This window comes from Portunus trituberculatus, chromosome 19 (assembly GCF_017591435.1).
Source record: "Portunus trituberculatus isolate SZX2019 chromosome 19, ASM1759143v1, whole genome shotgun sequence".
Classification (NCBI taxonomy): Eukaryota; Metazoa; Arthropoda; class Malacostraca; order Decapoda; family Portunidae; genus Portunus; species Portunus trituberculatus.
In genome coordinates this window covers 5,370,673-5,387,366 of record NC_059273.1, presented here as the reverse complement: position 1 = coordinate 5,387,366, position 16,694 = coordinate 5,370,673, and the positions used below count along the sequence as shown (strand labels likewise).

The following is a 16,694-nucleotide window of genomic DNA, read 5'->3' as shown; positions in this document are numbered from 1 at the left end:
TTCAGGCAGGAACAAAAAGTAAGGAGTGAACCCAAGGTTGAGAAAACACATCATGTTTCAAGAATTACTAAACATGTTAGAGAAACTCCCATGCAGGTCCCCAGAGACACCTCATCAGAAACACCAAAAATAAAGATTGAAGTAATTGATCAGGAATCACACAAAGCAAAAATGGCCTTTCAGATCAAGGCCACACAAAAGCCAAAGCCTGAGGAGGCAAGCCATCCTGCCAGCAGATCCCAGGTGAAGTTTGAGAAGAAACCACAAGTTACTGTTATTAAAGAACCCAAAGTTGAGGTGCAGCCCAAAGTCCCCATTGTGGAACCACTTAAGTCAACAGGACTGGTGAAGATGGCTGTCACCAGGCAAGAGGAAAAGAAGGAAGAGCTTGATCTGAAGCCTTTTCCATTCAAGCTTGACCCTGAGAAGCCCAAAAAACCAAGAGGACCTCCACCTTCCAGGCCAAGTAAATTTGTGAAAGGAGAATTTCATGAAAGTGACTACGAGAGTGATTACGAAGGCCGCCCTGTGCCAAAATGGAAACCAGCAGAAAGTGATGGGGAGGACCAGATTTATGGGACAGTCAGGGCACCTCATGACAAGCCAAAGACACACCACCACCACATAAGGACACCTACACCCCCAACTGTCTTTGATAAACCTCCTGAGTATGAGGGACCACCAAGACCCAAGATAGACTTTCCTGAGTCAGAACCAGAAGTGGAAAGAGAAACAACCCCAGAGATAATCGTACCAGAGAAAGTTGAGGACATCAAACCTCTTCCTAAAATTGTGCCAAAGGAGGGAAAGATTTTTAAGTCACAGCCAAAAAGAACTGAGCCTCCACCAAGAAGATCGCCCTCCCCGGTCCTGACGCCTGGCTCTCCTCCAGTGGAAGAGTATGCACCACCACCGAAGCGACAGCCACCACCACCACAACAACAACAACCACCACCACCACCACAGCCACAACCACAACCTTCTCGTTTCTCAAATGCTGTTGGGGTGGAATCAACTAAGATCACAAAAATAGCAGATTCAAGTCAACACCACCAGCGTTTTGTGACAATGCAACAAACGACACGTGTCATCAAATTTTCTGACAGCAGAACTGGAACCTCAACCACTGAGACTCAAGAAATGAAAGTTCCACAAGAAAAACCAAAGATGGTTGTGAGAGAGGAACGTAAAGAAAAGCCCCTCCCACCACTTGAACCTTTTCCATTCAATCCTGAGCCAGAACGGCAAAAGAAACCCCGAGGAGCACCACCACCAATGCCAAAGAAGTTCAGGAAAGGAGAATTTACAGAAAGTGACTATGACAGTGACTATGAAGGACGAGTAAGACCTAAGTGGCAACCCCAAGACAGTGACACGGAGGATCCATCCTATGCCAGAGTGAAGCCTCAGCTGCACTCTGACCGAACCCCATCAAAATCCAGAGAGCGAACTCCAACCCCGCCAACCCAGTTTGACACTCCACCTGAGGCAGGTGGACCTTGGCGTCCAAAGATTGAGGCGCCGCCACCTCCTCCTCCTCCTGTTGTTGTGAGAGAGCCAAGCCCTGAGCTAGTAATTCCCAAGGAACCTCCAAAGAAAATTGAAACTGTAAAGAAAGTAGTTAAAGTAGCCAAAAAAGTTGTGAAGGTTGAGGAGAGGGCCCCATCACCTCCTCTTCCCCCACCCGGCACTCCTCCAGAGATTGGAGTGATCGAGGAAAGGACAGAGTACGTTGTGGGCAGAGTGGATCTAAAGTCAAGGGTAGCTGCTCCTCCAATGCAGGAAGTGCAGACATACGAAGAGAAGCCGTTCACTAAGGTGTTGGAAAGGACTGAGAAAACCATCACCAGCATGAAAATGGAGGAAGAACTGCATATGAAGAAAGAAAAGAAGGAAATAAAAAAGACAACTGTCACAGAATATGAACCAGTGTCCATGCCCCAGCCTGTCCAGCCACAAGTGACAAGAATTGTGGAAAAACAACTGGAGCTAGAGCCATTCCCATTCGAGCTAGAGCCATCAAAGCCGAGGCGGGAGCGAGGTCCACCTCCTCCAAAACCAAAGAAATTTGTGAAGGGTGAGTTTAGGGAAAGTGACTATGACAGTGACTTTGAGGGTAGGATGCGACCTAAATGGAAACCAGCAGAGAGTGATGTGGAGGATCCTGAGTACACCTCTGTCAGGCCTCCACCATCCTCAGACAGGCATCCCTCCAGGAGCAAGGAACGCACCCCCACACCCCCAACACAGTTTGAGGTTCCTCCTTCAGGCGGTGGCCCTCTACGTCCAACCATTGAGCCCATTGAAAGACCAGTGCTTGAGGTGAAGGAACCATCACCTGAACTTGTCATACCAAAAATAACAGAAAAGCCACTGCCCAAAACTAAGAAGGTTCTGCCCAAGGCTCCTGCCATCAGGCAGCAAGAGCCACCACCACCACCACCCAGATCCCCCACACCCCCACTGCCTGAGCCAGAACCCCAGCCTGAGATAGGCTATGCACCTGCACAGACCAAGCAGATCTATGAGGAGAAAGAAGACGTGCACATCAAGATGATCAAGAAGAAAATAGAATCCAAAAAAGGTGTGCAGATTGACATTGACATCACAGACGTGTATGACCTAGTCTCTGAGTCTGAGCCAGAGACCAACAAGGCCAAGCCATTCCCCAAACTGGAACCCTTCCCTTACACACCAGAGCCTGGCAGACCAAAACGCATGCGAGGTCCCCCTCCACCACAGCCCAAGAAGTTCCTAAAGGGCGAGTTCAAAGGTAGTGACTATGAGAGTGATTACGACTCTCACATTGCCCCCAAGTGGGTGCCTCCTGACAGCGAGGGAGAAGAATTCGCATACCGCCGTGTTGCACCGCCTGCTTCGGAGACAGCCAGGCACCGAGAGGAGTCTTCTGCCAAGGAGCCATCTCCACCCTCTAAGTTTGACCAGCCACCACAGTTTGAGGGTCCCCCAAGGCCAGTGGTGGACTTATCAGACCTGCCCCGTAGGGAGAGGAGAGAGTCCTTGGAGGAATACTCCATTCCAAGATTCCCCAAGGTGGAATTCAAACCATTTGATCTTGAGGATGAGCAAGTGAGGCAGCCCAAGGGAGCCGCGACCACTGACACAGAGACTGAGTCAGAGTTCCTACAAACAGACATTGACAAGAAATATGTCAAGTCTGCTCAAAGTAAGTAGTTACTATTTGCATTTTCACTGCACACTATTGCATATTCAAGAAATGACCATAAAGTTTTTATTTATTTCTTTATTTATTTTTTATTTAGTTATTTCCTATTTAGGACATTATTTTTAGTATTGTACTGCACATGTTCAACTACCAGCTCATCTCAAGTATTACAATTTTACAAGGAAAGCATAGATGTGAGATGTTCATTGAGTTTCATCTTGTGTTATAGAGGTTGTGAGCCACCAGTTTGAGGATATGACTCAAACATTCCGTCACAAAGCGCAGAAGTTTGCCGAGCAACTGGTGACTGAAGTGTTTGCTGCCAGGGAGGGCTCAGTACCTGCTGAGCCAGCTGGTGAACCTCCATCCCTTCCTGAGGAGCTCAAAACACAAGCACCCACAACGGAAGCTCCCCAACAGCCAACCACTACGGAGGACCTGTCCTCCCTCCAGGAACCTCAGGCGTACCGAGATGAGTCTAGAGTCTCAGAGTTCGGTGAGTGTTGCCGCAGCTGCTGCTGGGTTGTGGGTTGTGGGTGGTGGGTGGTGGCAGTGATCACTCATGGAGAAGTAGAGATGTATGTGAGAAGTGAAGTAAGAGACAAAATTAAAAACCAGAGAAAAACAGAAATCAGTTGTGATAATACATATAGCTCTTTTATATTGATGTATTTTGTATTTTCACAAGTAATCCCCCTCAAGGTCATTTTTGAAAGTAGATAAAAGTGATCACTGCTGCTGAGTTGCAGTCAGGATGACCACTAAGCTTCAGCTTACATCAGTATTGTACATAAGATAAAGAATCATCAAGGAGTGCATGTGCATGTCAAGGGTATTTAAATATTCTGACATTTTTTTTGTTTGGCACATTACCTCAGCTAGGTGAGGTCATCTAGCAAGGCACTACACACACCTAAGTCTGGCAAACCAGCAATGAATATTTCACATTCCTCACACTTAATTGCAACACTAAATCACAATGAGTCACTTATAGGTTGGCATGAGGATGCTTGTCCAAAACCTTGCATTTCACTCTCTCCTCTAGGCACGAAACACATTGATCCGGACACAGGTCTAATCTACTTCAAATATGACTTTGGCTATGAGTTTGGCGTCATCCTGCCCGGAGAGGCTAAGAAAGTTGACAAGAAGAGTCAGATGAACGGGGACCACAGTGGTGACATGCCCATCCCCATCATACACGAGAAGACCAATGCCTCAAAGAAAGCAGAGAAGCAAACTCCACAAGCAAACGGTCACGTGCAACACCTAGAGACCACCCATGGCCGGGAGCACACAGCTGCCCTCAGTGATGCCATGCCAAAGGGCTCCTCAGCTCTGGGGGCGGGCACAGACCACCTCTCCCCTCACCCGTCCCAGCAGTCAGACATCTCTGAGACAGACCGTGAGTATCAGCAGTACATGGGCAAGATGATTCCAGAATTTGTCCCCAAGAAGCAAGCTCAGTTCCGTCCCATCTCTGGCGACCCATACTCAGACAGCGAGGTTGAGTCTGACCACCCGAGTCCAGCTAAGACCTCAGAGGCGAGTCCCAGTATTCACTCGGGCCCAAAGAGATTTATTCCTCTGGTTCCTGGTGCAGCAGTCCAACCCAAGCCACTTCCCCAGGGGGCGCCAGCTGATGCACTCTGCTCCACCACAGCCCTGGGAGGTACTGCCGGCCACACTTGCCTGCACAACTGATGTCCCTTCCTGTGTGTCCTGTGTGTCTTAGAGCAACACTAACACTCACATTTCCTGCTGTGTGCTTGACATGGAGCCTTCCTGCACTTGGGATTGATAATATCATGTGTTTGTTGTCCATTGCATTAATTTATCCATCTAAAAATCATGTGTTTATTGCTTTGTGTGTGTGTGTGTGTGTGTGTGTGTGTGCATGTGTGTGTGTGTGTGTGTGTGTGTGTGTGCGTGCATATCTGTTGATGTGGAGTGTGTGTCTTTGTGTCAAGGATCCTTATAGAAAATTCTTATATCATTATTCACTGGAAGGTTGTAATGAATGTTACTTGAATTCCCATATTTAGCTCCCTGGCGTAACTTTTGATCCAGAACCTTCACACGTGTCAGTTTCCAACATTAAACCTGCATGCACATTATTTTGTCTCTTGTGGTGTTATATGTTGCTTGATTGTCATTATGTTCCTTTATCTTTTATTTTGTTGGGAGGATTGTGCTCAATAATATTGTGATTCATATTTCTTTAAATAATTTGTTTTCAAGCTTTTAACCAGAGTCATATATTGAAGAAAACTAAAATGATAACAAGTGGACTAACAGAAATTGAATAGTATTACAAAGACAAGCTCAGCTCATGATGCTTCTAAATGTGTGGCTTAACCTTCATTGTTGTCAGTGTTCCCTTGTGACAGATTAAAACTGAGTCCGATTTAATATCATACATGTAAAGATTCTCTACCTTGAATACAACTTTCCATTATTCCTCAGTACACTTCCTTACACTTGCATTAATCACTTGTGTTTGCTATGGTATTTATTCTGGACTGTTACAAGGGAATAAATGACAGCAGAGGAAGGCTTAAGGTGATGTGTCCTCACCACACTCACCCAAGACATCTCTGCATCATCCCTCACAGTACTTGGGTCCCCCCTCAGCGCCACACCCCCTTCCACGCCCTCCACACCTTGCTCTGGCCCCCTTACACAGCCCACCAGGCCTCCTCAGTACATCACGGTAAGTCAGCGATGGCTCGTACCCTTCCACATTACAAGGTGCTGTCCTGTCCATGTTGCTTCAGGTACAGGAAAGACTTAAGTCATCCTGTAGGTATCTTTATCGTGCAGCATTGGAGTTAATGAGTTTGTATGTGATACTTATGTTTATTTTAGTCATTATTATTTTTTTTTTTTTTTTTTTTTTTTTTTTTTTTTTTTTTTTTATTTATTATTTTTTTAATGGCTGGTGCCTGCATTGCAAGGTGTTGTCCTGGCCTCATTGTTGCTTTAGGTATGTGAAGCATTGAAATAGTTAGTTATCTTTGATTAGGTGTTTTCATCTTGCAGCATTGAGTTACTGGAGTTCATATTTTGCAGTTTTGCTGTTTATATTTTTTTCCATCCATTACAATATTTGGTTTCATTAATGTTTTCTGAGTTATTTATCTGTCTAAATTGCAAAATTGTGATTAGGTATGTTAAAAATTGTCCTTGAATTATTTCATTGCAGAGGTGGTGATGTGTTTTGTTTGTCTTTAAGTTGAGGGTTTCAGAGTAACATTTTATAGGTAAAAACAAGTTATTCATGAAGCTTGAGTGAATGCATGTTTCCTTTTGTGTGAGGTGAATGTTGGTTCATTGTCATCTTTTATATCCTGAGTTTCCCTGCATTGATTGACTGCTGTTTCCAGTGACTACTTGAATTGTGTGTGTGCTGGACAAAAACACTAATGGTTATGTAAAGTTATGATTTTTTTTGTTCCATTAAATGTGTGAATGTTTCAAGGAATGATTTAGATCTAACAGAGGTAGACCATTCCTAAAATGCAGCATAGTTAGTAAAGAATGCTAAGGTATCAGGTGTTATTCATTACCCAGGAAGTCATCTTTGAGTACAAGAAATGACTTATAATTCACTTTTATCTGACCATGATAAATTTGTGTCATTTATTTCCATGCTTAATCAGACTGTCTTTCACTGTGGTAAGGAAAATTGTGTTTATCTGCTACCTGTGCAGTGTGGTCAGGCAGTAGTAGTTGGCTGACATTACCCACATGAGCAGTGCACACATTGTTATCACATTCTTATAATTCCCTTTCTCTCTTAGTATTAATAGATGTGTTTTATATTCTATCATAAATTATTAGTTTATCAGTTTCACTCATAAATCACAGCAGTTTTGATTAAGTTTTGTTCACATCTAAAGGAAATATATAATTGATCTTATTGTACTTGATAGCCAAGCAGAAGGAAAACATGAAATTTGTTGAAATTATCGCAAAGGTTACAATTATTAATTACTTCAGATTTTGGCTGTCCTGAATACTTGCACCATGCACTCAGTGTTTTTATAAAGTAATAATAATCACAATACCTTGATAAATGCTGACAGTAATCAGCATTATTTCAGAGCAACAAAATTTTGGAAGAGAATTAAACTGAAAAACATGTCCATCTTGATTGTCTCTATCTCTTTCCAGATTACTTTTGTTGTTCTGCTTACTTTTTTTTTTTTTTTTTTTTTTTAATACTTTTGAGATGCTTCCTCTCTGGTTGTGTATCTGAGGAATTTATTGAAGCTACTTAAGTATCATTTATTTTAGAATAACATATGCAGTTGCCAGGATCTTTCTAAGCCTTGTAGTCTGTTCTAGGTATAACTTCAGAAATATCCTTGAACACTTTTCTTCCGAATCTATCCTTTATAAATTAATGATTATCCTCAGATCATCTCTGGTACATTTTTGTATTCTGCTTATTGTTGTCTCAGGTCGACAGGATTGCTGATATGCCAGTGTTCATTTATTATTTGTCAGTAGTTGTTGGTGTCTTGTTTAGGTATTTACTTACTCTTTTAACATTTCTGCCTTGCTGTCCTGCAGCCTCTACGAGACCTGTCCGTGGCAGCCGGCGAGGCACTGCGGCTGGAGTGCGTGGTGCAGGCCGATCCTCCGGTGCAGGTCACATGGGCCAAGGGCGGGGACATCCTGCAGAATGGACCAGACTACCAGATAGTTTACAGAAACGGCGTCTGTAGACTCATCATTCCCCATGTGTTCCCAGGTGTGCCTCAGCTTGCTGGCTTGAGTAACTTGATTCTTTTGAGCTGTGAGGGAGTTATCATTGCTGTCAATATAGCTCAGTAGTCACTAGAAATAGAGGTTATAAGAGACACTTTTTATAATGATGTAAAATATTCAATTGTAAAAATGTTATTGCTGGCAAATATAATGCAGTAGTCATTAGAAATAGAGATTACTGGTAATGGTCTGAGTGTAAGAATCATTGTCATGTTGATGTACAATTTTTCATTTTTTTCTTCATTCTTTCATTCTTTTCTTCAGTGCTTAATCAGTTTGTTGCTGCAGATGATGAAGGTGTCTACTCATGCACTGCTGTCAACCTGCTTGGGATGGACACGACCAGTGCCACTGTCTGCATCACAGGTGAGAAGAAGTAGCCTTCACGACAGGTTGAGTCTGCTGGGGTTTCAACCATCTCCTTTCACAGACTCCTTGGTGATGGTGGTAGTGGTGGTGGTGGTGGTTTGTTGGAGTCTCTGTGGTCTCTTAGAAGGTACCTTTCTGCCACCTCGCCTTGGCCGGGGCTCAGGTTTTATAGACTCAGTAGAATCTGTGTAGATATCATTTGACAACTTCCTTAGAAATTTGGTGCTAATGACTTTGTAAAACAGTATTGTGGAGTAGAGAAGATCCGGCCATGTGATGATCATTGAGAAGTAGCTGAGGTGATTCCTTGTGTAGAAAGAGGTACTTAATAAAGTTGAATTGTATTGTAATTGTGATGTAATTTGTTTGATGATGTAGGTCACAGATTGAGGACTTAAAACTAGAATGTCTGTTCCCAAAACACTGCCTCTCGTAAAGCTGACGTGTAAGTTCCTGTCTGTGTAGTGTTTTGTATCTAGTCAGTGCTCTTTTTGGCTGAGAGTAACGTCTGTCTGTCCTATCTGTAGTCCAGCTCATAGGAATCACTGTGATCTTGTCCTGCCTAACTTTTGTTGGAATTACAAATACTCCTGCATTATTTGCGTGCTTGAAATGATAAAAAAAGACTAATTCAAGAGTAGACAAGTCATGATCTGAAAGGGAAAAAACAAATAATAGTTTTGAGCTGCTTCTGTGCTGTGAACATATATCTGTGTTGTACATAAGTATATTTACTGCTGTGTCTTCCATGCCTGTCATACAAAGTGCCTTGAACACACTGCCATTGGGCTTGTACTGGCCAATGACCTGACATCCCTGAGGCAGTCCTTCTTCTGCTCCTGCCTCTCCTCCATTGTCTGTGCTCCTAACTCTAAATCAAGCTTCACACTGCCCCTTGATGCATGTAAAGCATTGTAGACTGACTGCTGACCTCAAATGTATGTTGACACTGCTCATGTACGGTCTCTCCTCACTTCCCCGTCATGTGAAGCATTGGGTAATGTTCCCCTAAGTATGAAAGCTCCTGCCAATACCCTGCATCAGTTGTTTCAGAACCGATGTTTCCAGCACTTTAAGTTTTATGGATTGATGATTTACAAATTGTGCCGCATGTATGTGTAAAGTACCACGCCACTGTTAAGTTTCTGCTGTACATATGCTGTATTTTCAGCTCCTTCCCACCTAGTGATAAATAACCCTGGTAAAATATGGCTATTTTGATCACAGGAATTAAGTGAACTTAGGGTACTAAGAAAAACTGAATTAACATGATTTTGTAGTACAGTTCACATATCACTGTTGAAGAAGAATGACCTTTCTTCCCTTTAGTCTCTTAGTGAATGTCACGACAAGCCAGTGTAGCCTCAAAGGTGTCACAAGATATACATTTAAGTATTGAAGATGATTTTATATATGAGAGGAATATTTTAACAAGTAAATGACTTTAAAAAAATATTTGTGCAGTTTTTATCATGTTATTATGATAAATTTGAGTAAAGTTCTCACTGTTTCTCGATAACTGGGAGAGCCGCCTCCTTGCTGTTGTTTTTAGCTGCTTAGGCGACTGTCTGGCCTCCTTTCCTGGTGGCTTGATCAAATAAAATTATTAAATTTTAGGACAGTTTTCTTGTTCTTTCCCATCACTGACCAGTCCTTGCCTCTTACTGATACAGTTGTATACCATTCATCATGCACTATTCTTGTTCGTTAACCACAATCATTACGTTAAGTCAACTCAACCTGGTCCATTTCATTAAAGTTAAGAACATCAATGCAGATGGAAGTGGCAATTATGTTTTATTAGTTAAACAGGTTTTATTGCCAGTGTGCATAAAGATCTTGGTATTACAGTAATGTATTAATTATGAAGAGAGCACAAAGTTTGGGTTTAAACACAGAATAAGGACTGTGTTGGTGGTAGATGTACATAGTGTAACTAACTTTCCCTGTGTTTTACCAAGAGATGTACTAAAGTGGTGAATAGCCAAGAATTTGTGTCAACATTGTAAAATGTTGGGAATTAATTACTGAATACTTTTTAACATAACAATTATTCACTAATTCCTCATTCACCATTCTTGTCTTGCATTTTATTCCAAAGATAATTTTAAACAGAAAAAATAGTCATGAATAAAATTAGAGATGAGTTCATATTCATATTCAGTGGATGAGCCAATGTCCTTTATGATGAGTAAACCCTGACTCATCAATAGTTCAACAGGCTGAACCACATAATTTTTTTTTTACTATTCCACAAAGTAGATACGTATTCCGTTTTCACTTGTGGAAATTTTCATAAGTAACAGATGCTAGAATAGGAAGAGAACGATCAGTGATGATATAAAAAGCATCTCTATTGAAGACTTCTGACTCTGTATCATAAACCATTACATCATTGTCTAAATAGAGTAACTAGTGATGATAAGAGTGACACTAAAACATCTGGGTCCTGCAATAAAGATGCTGATTGTAACATCATTGAAGATCTGGTGTCCCAAGAACACATTCATTTCAGATGCTAAAGTGTTGAAGCTTAAAAATAGCTAATGAGATGCCACATGCAGACTGACGACTCGGCACGCGGGACATTCCTTGGGTAGCATAGCACAGCTCACGTCAAGCCAAGGTGCAGCCTTCACTTGACTCTGTGTGGTAAAGATATGATCCCACTGGAGAGTTTCATATTTGCTGGGATTTTACTCTGTGCATTTCTTTATCTTTATCTTGACTTTATTCTGTTCTCTTGTGTTCTTTTATTACTTTGAAGTCTATCTGTACATAGCACTTATCCTTTATAATGGAGTAACACATGCTGACCTGCAATAGATATAATTTCCAGGTACAGTACTCACTTTGGTATAATTAATGGTTGTGTAAATGAATGCCAGCACTAAAGAATATATGATATATGTATATGATAAAGTATCTTTGCCAAATGGGTTTGGAAATATTCATAGTGTCCTGTCCCCTTGTAGTGTCATAGATACAAAAAAAAAAAAAAGTGTGATTGTTAGAGGATAAGCTTTCAGTCATGAATGACTGGAAACAGCTACTGATGTGAGTGAATGCTTAAAGTATTGAGGCCAAACATTGTCTATAGTACCTCTAGTTTGTACAGTAGGCATACTAATACAGTGCTTAGTGGACGGTTGTGGTGTGGAACTTATTGGAGACAAACTCCTCGCCTCAAGATGAATGTTAGGACTCTCAGTGGGTCAGTAACAAAAGTGAACCTTAAGGCACTGCCTTATTCTGTGGCTGAGTGGTTTGACTTGTAGAGGTTTCATTGACAGTTAAGCTTTCATTTAAATGAACAGTGTGATTGAAAAGTATTACATTTAATACTTAAAGAATGAATGTTGAAGGCATACACATTTGTATGGAGATGAATATATTTGCTATTTATTTAGCTTCAGTCAACAAAGTATGCAAGAAAGAGGTTTTTAGAAGTGTGTGCAATGTTCATCTTTGCAGACTCAGCTACAGATGTAGTATACTTTGAAATTGGAAAAACTATTAAAGGCAAAGAGATGTCATAATCCCATTGTCTATTTTAGTGTGGTTTACATATGTCAGCTTGGGTGGTTTACCATGTAGCCATTTCTGAAACACAAGGTGTCGATATATTGCCTGGATGTATAGTTATAGGCAACTAAAAGGAGACAGAGCAAGAAGAATGAGGACATTTGCTTTGTGTGTTTGTTTCTGTGATGAGGCGAGGTGTAAAGGAACAGTTTAGGTTCTTCTGAACTTCAGCTGCCTTACTTCGGCTTTTCTGTTATGAAAGTTGACACTGGCATATAGATCTTATATTACAGTTTTCTTGGTTCTTGTTCAAAGAGAAATGCACTAGTAGAAAAAATGCTAAAAATGTCAACTCCTTTAGAACTTTTAATATATTTTAGTAGATTATGTAAACCTAAGTAAATTTTTATATCAAGTGTAAGCAATGAATATCAAAAGCCAGAATTTTAATTGGTGTTCTGAAGGAAATTAGAAAAAAAAATTTGATATAGCAAGAAAAAGATGCTGCAGGATAAAAGAGTATGACAGAAAAATAGTAGAGAGAGAAATAGATAGCAATTGTTCAAGACAAGAGACCAAATGAAAAGAAGAGAAGAGCCTTTAAAAAGAGATGAAGGGGAGTGTCTAGAAGGAAGAGGGTGGTGCTCCATGAGACATCATGAGCAAGTTGCTATTTTGGTCACAGCACCTCACTGACAAGGACACTTAATATTATTGGCTCTGAGTCGACTCTGAAGTTAGGAGACATTCTTCTGTTCTCTCCCACATCTCTTTCCTGTGTATCATTCTTTATTGTGTTCCTTTCCTCCTACATTTATTTATTCTATTCTCTTTTTCTATATCACTTTCTTGTGTATCATTTTTTTATAGTGTTTCTTTCTTCATACACTTCCTATTTTTCTTGTTCAAGTATCTGCATGTGACATTGTTTTTCTCTTGTTTCTTGAACTAAAGGAATTAGAAACTTAGAAAGTGAGTGTAACCAAAACCTATAGCCAAGTTTTTGTGGTGCACACATTCCTTCCTTCCTATATCCTGAAGTTCCTCTCACATTTCCCTTTAACTCTGTCCTTGGAAACTGTGTGTCGTGTGCCAAATAAGATGTTGAAAATTCATCACTACATGAATCAAATACTCAAGATAAAATTTCAAGAATGAATATGTACTGACTATACCATAATTTTGTCACTGAAATACAAATTGTCTGATGTGCAAATACTCTAGATATAATTCTATAGTGAATACTGATTTCACTATTTGTAATTCTATCGCTGGAATACAAATGATTTGATGTTCAAATGGTAATGAATTGTGTCTGAGTTAAAATCCCTTAGGAAGAAAACAGTGCTTCTTCTACAATCCACCTTTACCTATCAATCCAAAACTAAACACTTTGCTGAGAGTGACTCAACTGGAGAAGCTCATTCACTTGTGACCGTGTCAGTAAACCTTGAGTCAACCAGAGAACAATTCATTACCTGTCATGCTAAGTGGCTGTGGTCTGCTGCACAAATATACAGCTGCTGCCGAGTGTGGTGTGTGTGTGTGCCAAGATGAGCTCATGGTGGGAACGTGGGTGTCTCGTAGTGGGTGCCAAGGCAGGAATAATCGAGGAGTTGTGATTTAGCTCTGTGGTGGCTCAGACATTTAGTTAATTTTGGTGATTAAACTTGGGCTTCTTTGAACTTCTATGGAGTATCTAGTGTATACATTTATACTGGGGGTCTTTGTCTTCCTTTTATGCCAAATTTATACATCTAAGTGTAGACATGCTGGGAAAAACCTTATTGCAGAAACTTAAACTAAATCACAGGCATGGAAACTTAAAAAAGAAACAAGAACTGATACATAAAAGATGTCAGTAATATTCATTAGATATAAAGATACACTCATGCTGGAAAACCCTGTGGCAGAAACTTAACTTAGAAATTCAAATCAAAAGCATGAAAACTTAAAACTGAAAAAAAACTAAAACAAAAAAATGCATAAAAAGTATCAATAATTTTAATGAAATCTTAAGTTGCCTGCATGTACTATTATTATTAACAAGTCAACTCAACTTTAAGAATATGAACTGCATGAACAATTAAACCAGGAAGAAAACAGCACTTTAATGATAAGACTTGCTGAGAACACAAGTATCAGCCTTGACCGTCATGTGTCTCGGCAGCATGCGGGGAATATACTTCACTATCCTATATTATGCCAGTACCTCTCACCTTAGCCATTGTGGTAGTAGGAGGAGGAATGGTGGTAGTGTAAGTAGCAGAGGTAATGGTGGTAGTGTTAGTAGCAGTAGTGGTAGTGGTGAAATTAATGTGGTAATAGCAATAGTAGTGGTGGTGGTAAAATTAAGGTGGGAATAGTAGCAGTAGTGGCGGTGGAGGTAGGAACAATAGTAATGGTGATGGTGATTAGCAGAATTAGTGGTACAATAATAGTAATGGTAATATTGACACCTAGCAATAGCAATGATGGTGGTAATAGTCCCAGTAATAGGCGTCATAAGAGCAGCAGTGATACAAATAAGAGCAGAAGCAATGCGTTACTTAATTACTGATCAACAAATAGTTAAGTCAATCCTGAGAAGCGAAAACCAAGCACAATGAGGTATACTTCCTTTTCGTCTCCTTCATTTATCAACATTAATATGCAGTGTAAAGATTTTATGATTACACTCAGAAACTCCGAACCACTAAAATTTATGTTGGTGTGTGTGTGTGTGTGTTGCCATGCTGACGAAAGCCCTATCTGAACACGTGGTGGTAATAAGCAATCACGATTATGTTTCTGTGATGTATACGTTGTCATTGCTAGTCTTGCATCTGACGGGTGACCAAGAAACTGACTTACGTACCTCCTATGTGAGTGAAGGCTGAGCCACGACTGAATATTCTGTGATCTGATAACCACGAGGCATGAGAAGCGAGCTCTGATAACTAGTCACCGGCAGCCTTCTAATCTGTATGCTGCAGAGAGAGAGAGGGAGAGGGTGATGAATAGCTCTTTATTTACGTGTATAAGAAAGAGACGCATTCTTCCCTCTCTCTGCCATCAGTCCACGCTCTCTCTCTCTCTCTCTCTCACTAACCGAGATATCTCAGAAATGCATTGCGAGGGAAGCAATTCATACAGAAACTAGAAAGAAGTAATTTCTTCACGATTAAACACGAGAAAGGACAAAAAGATCTTGACTCAATCCCGTAAAGACGCAAACAGTGGAAATAGAAAAACGAAGACAAAATACGTTTATGTAACACTAGGGAACGCAGGTGTGGTGGTGGTGGTGGTGGTAATAATAATAATGGGGTTGAAGGTGCAAGAGGTGGCAACAGCTTACACTAACTTTAATTATAAGTGATTCGTAAAATAATATGAGATAGAAAGATAATGATGGTTACTATATTGGTCACTCATTTACTATTATTTAAGCGGTGGTAGGCTAATGAGGTGGTGATGGTGATGATGATAGGGTGAAGATAGTGAAGATACAGATAGAGTGACTTGAGTTCACCTTGCCGTCGAGTGTAGCAGTGATCCATAGAATAGTAAACAGGTCAAAATTACAGAAAAAAAAGGCCTTAGATTACAGTGATGTGAGTGACGGGAACTGTGGTGTTGATGGTGATGCAGGTGTGGCGGCGTGGTGGCGGCTTCTACCCAGATAATTATTTAGATTCATCACACGTGTTTAGCCGCCAGTCAGTCAGTCAGTCAGTGCGATGGTGTGGGCGAGCTTTCCGTCCTTCTCCGTCGTCCTTAGCGGATCTCTGGGGCCGCTGAACCATGGGACATGCCTCTGGCCCCACACATAATAGGTACTGCACACTTCCCTTGCTGTACTCCATCGCTAGGATCTTGTGGGGCAGCTTGTCAGTCTTGCAGAAGGAAGGACTGGTTGTGTTCTCTAGTGTTTATAATTATCTGGATTTTTAGAAAGATTTACAAGTTGTTGTGGGTTCTTTGGAGTAGTTTGTAATCAAATGAGTTTAATATTTTGTGTTGTCAGTATGTAGAGAAAAGTCTAGAGGAAACTATTGGGATATCCTAGGAATGATGTCATAAATATGCAGCGTTTGACAAGATCAATGTTTGCATTGTAGGTATGTAAATAAGAACTCTGAGACGTTTTTTGCAATTTTCAAGTGTTTTCATGATTTTGTTAGTTTGACAAGGATCAAGTGGTATTATGAAGGAAAATTAACCTTCGACAATGCCAATAGGAATTTCAGATTTGTTTCAATGAATTTGTAAATTTAACAAGGATTCCATTCTATCAATATCACTAAATAAGTTGCGATCTTAAGACTGCTGTAATGATTCCACTGATAGTTTAACAAGAATTTTGTGCTAGTAACATGAAAACCTACTCATGAAAAACTTGACAACAATGATTCCTGTGGTCCTGAACCGTCGAACATCCTCGTAATGGAAGCTGAAAATACTTAAAATTAATACAGGTTAAAATATGAGGTGGCAAGTCGCGCCTCGACAATGAGGGGAAATATCACGCCCTGATGTGTCACACTCTTATTCATGAAGTCGCTCGTCAGTCAGGAAGTATCGGCCCTGACTCGTGTGTGTGTGTGTGTGTGTGTGTGTGTGTGTGTGTGTGTGTGTGTGTGTGTGTGTGTGTGTGTGTGGAAGGGGAGAGGGTGGAGGCGGGGGAGTGGAAGGGTTGCCGCGTGAATAGAGCCACACTAATAGAATGGCAGTAAGTGGGTGTTTTTATTAGTATCGTTTTACAAGACCACATACATATCGTGCTTTCCTTGATAGCCGCATTAGTAGTTTTGTTTATATTTTTTTCCCATTGGTTAGTGGTTGTGTGGCTATT

General features: G+C 40.8%; 1 protein-coding gene and 1 long non-coding RNA gene across 2 annotated transcripts in view; one reads left to right on the top strand and one right to left on the bottom strand.

Moving 5' to 3' along the window:
• Nucleotides 1–9,948, top strand: part of LOC123506326 (titin-like) — a 140,761-nt gene extending 130,813 nt beyond the window's left edge. The window contains 6 exon segments of the mRNA XM_045258296.1: nt 2–3,187; nt 3,417–3,683; nt 4,233–4,859; nt 5,803–5,900; nt 7,766–7,946; nt 8,228–9,948. Of these exon segments, the coding sequence (XP_045114231.1) occupies nt 2–3,187; nt 3,417–3,683; nt 4,233–4,859; nt 5,803–5,900; nt 7,766–7,946; nt 8,228–8,343 (4,475 nt within the window). The 3' untranslated portion in view covers nt 8,344–9,948.
• Nucleotides 9,949–10,110: 162 nt separating this feature from the next.
• LOC123506328 lies at nt 10,111–15,481 on the bottom strand. Its single transcript, XR_006675406.1, has 2 exons — nt 14,715–15,481; nt 10,111–11,149 (listed from the first exon to the last, which is right to left on the bottom strand). It is a non-coding gene; the product is annotated as an uncharacterized LOC123506328 (long non-coding RNA).
• Nucleotides 15,482–16,694: the final 1,213 nt, after the last annotated feature.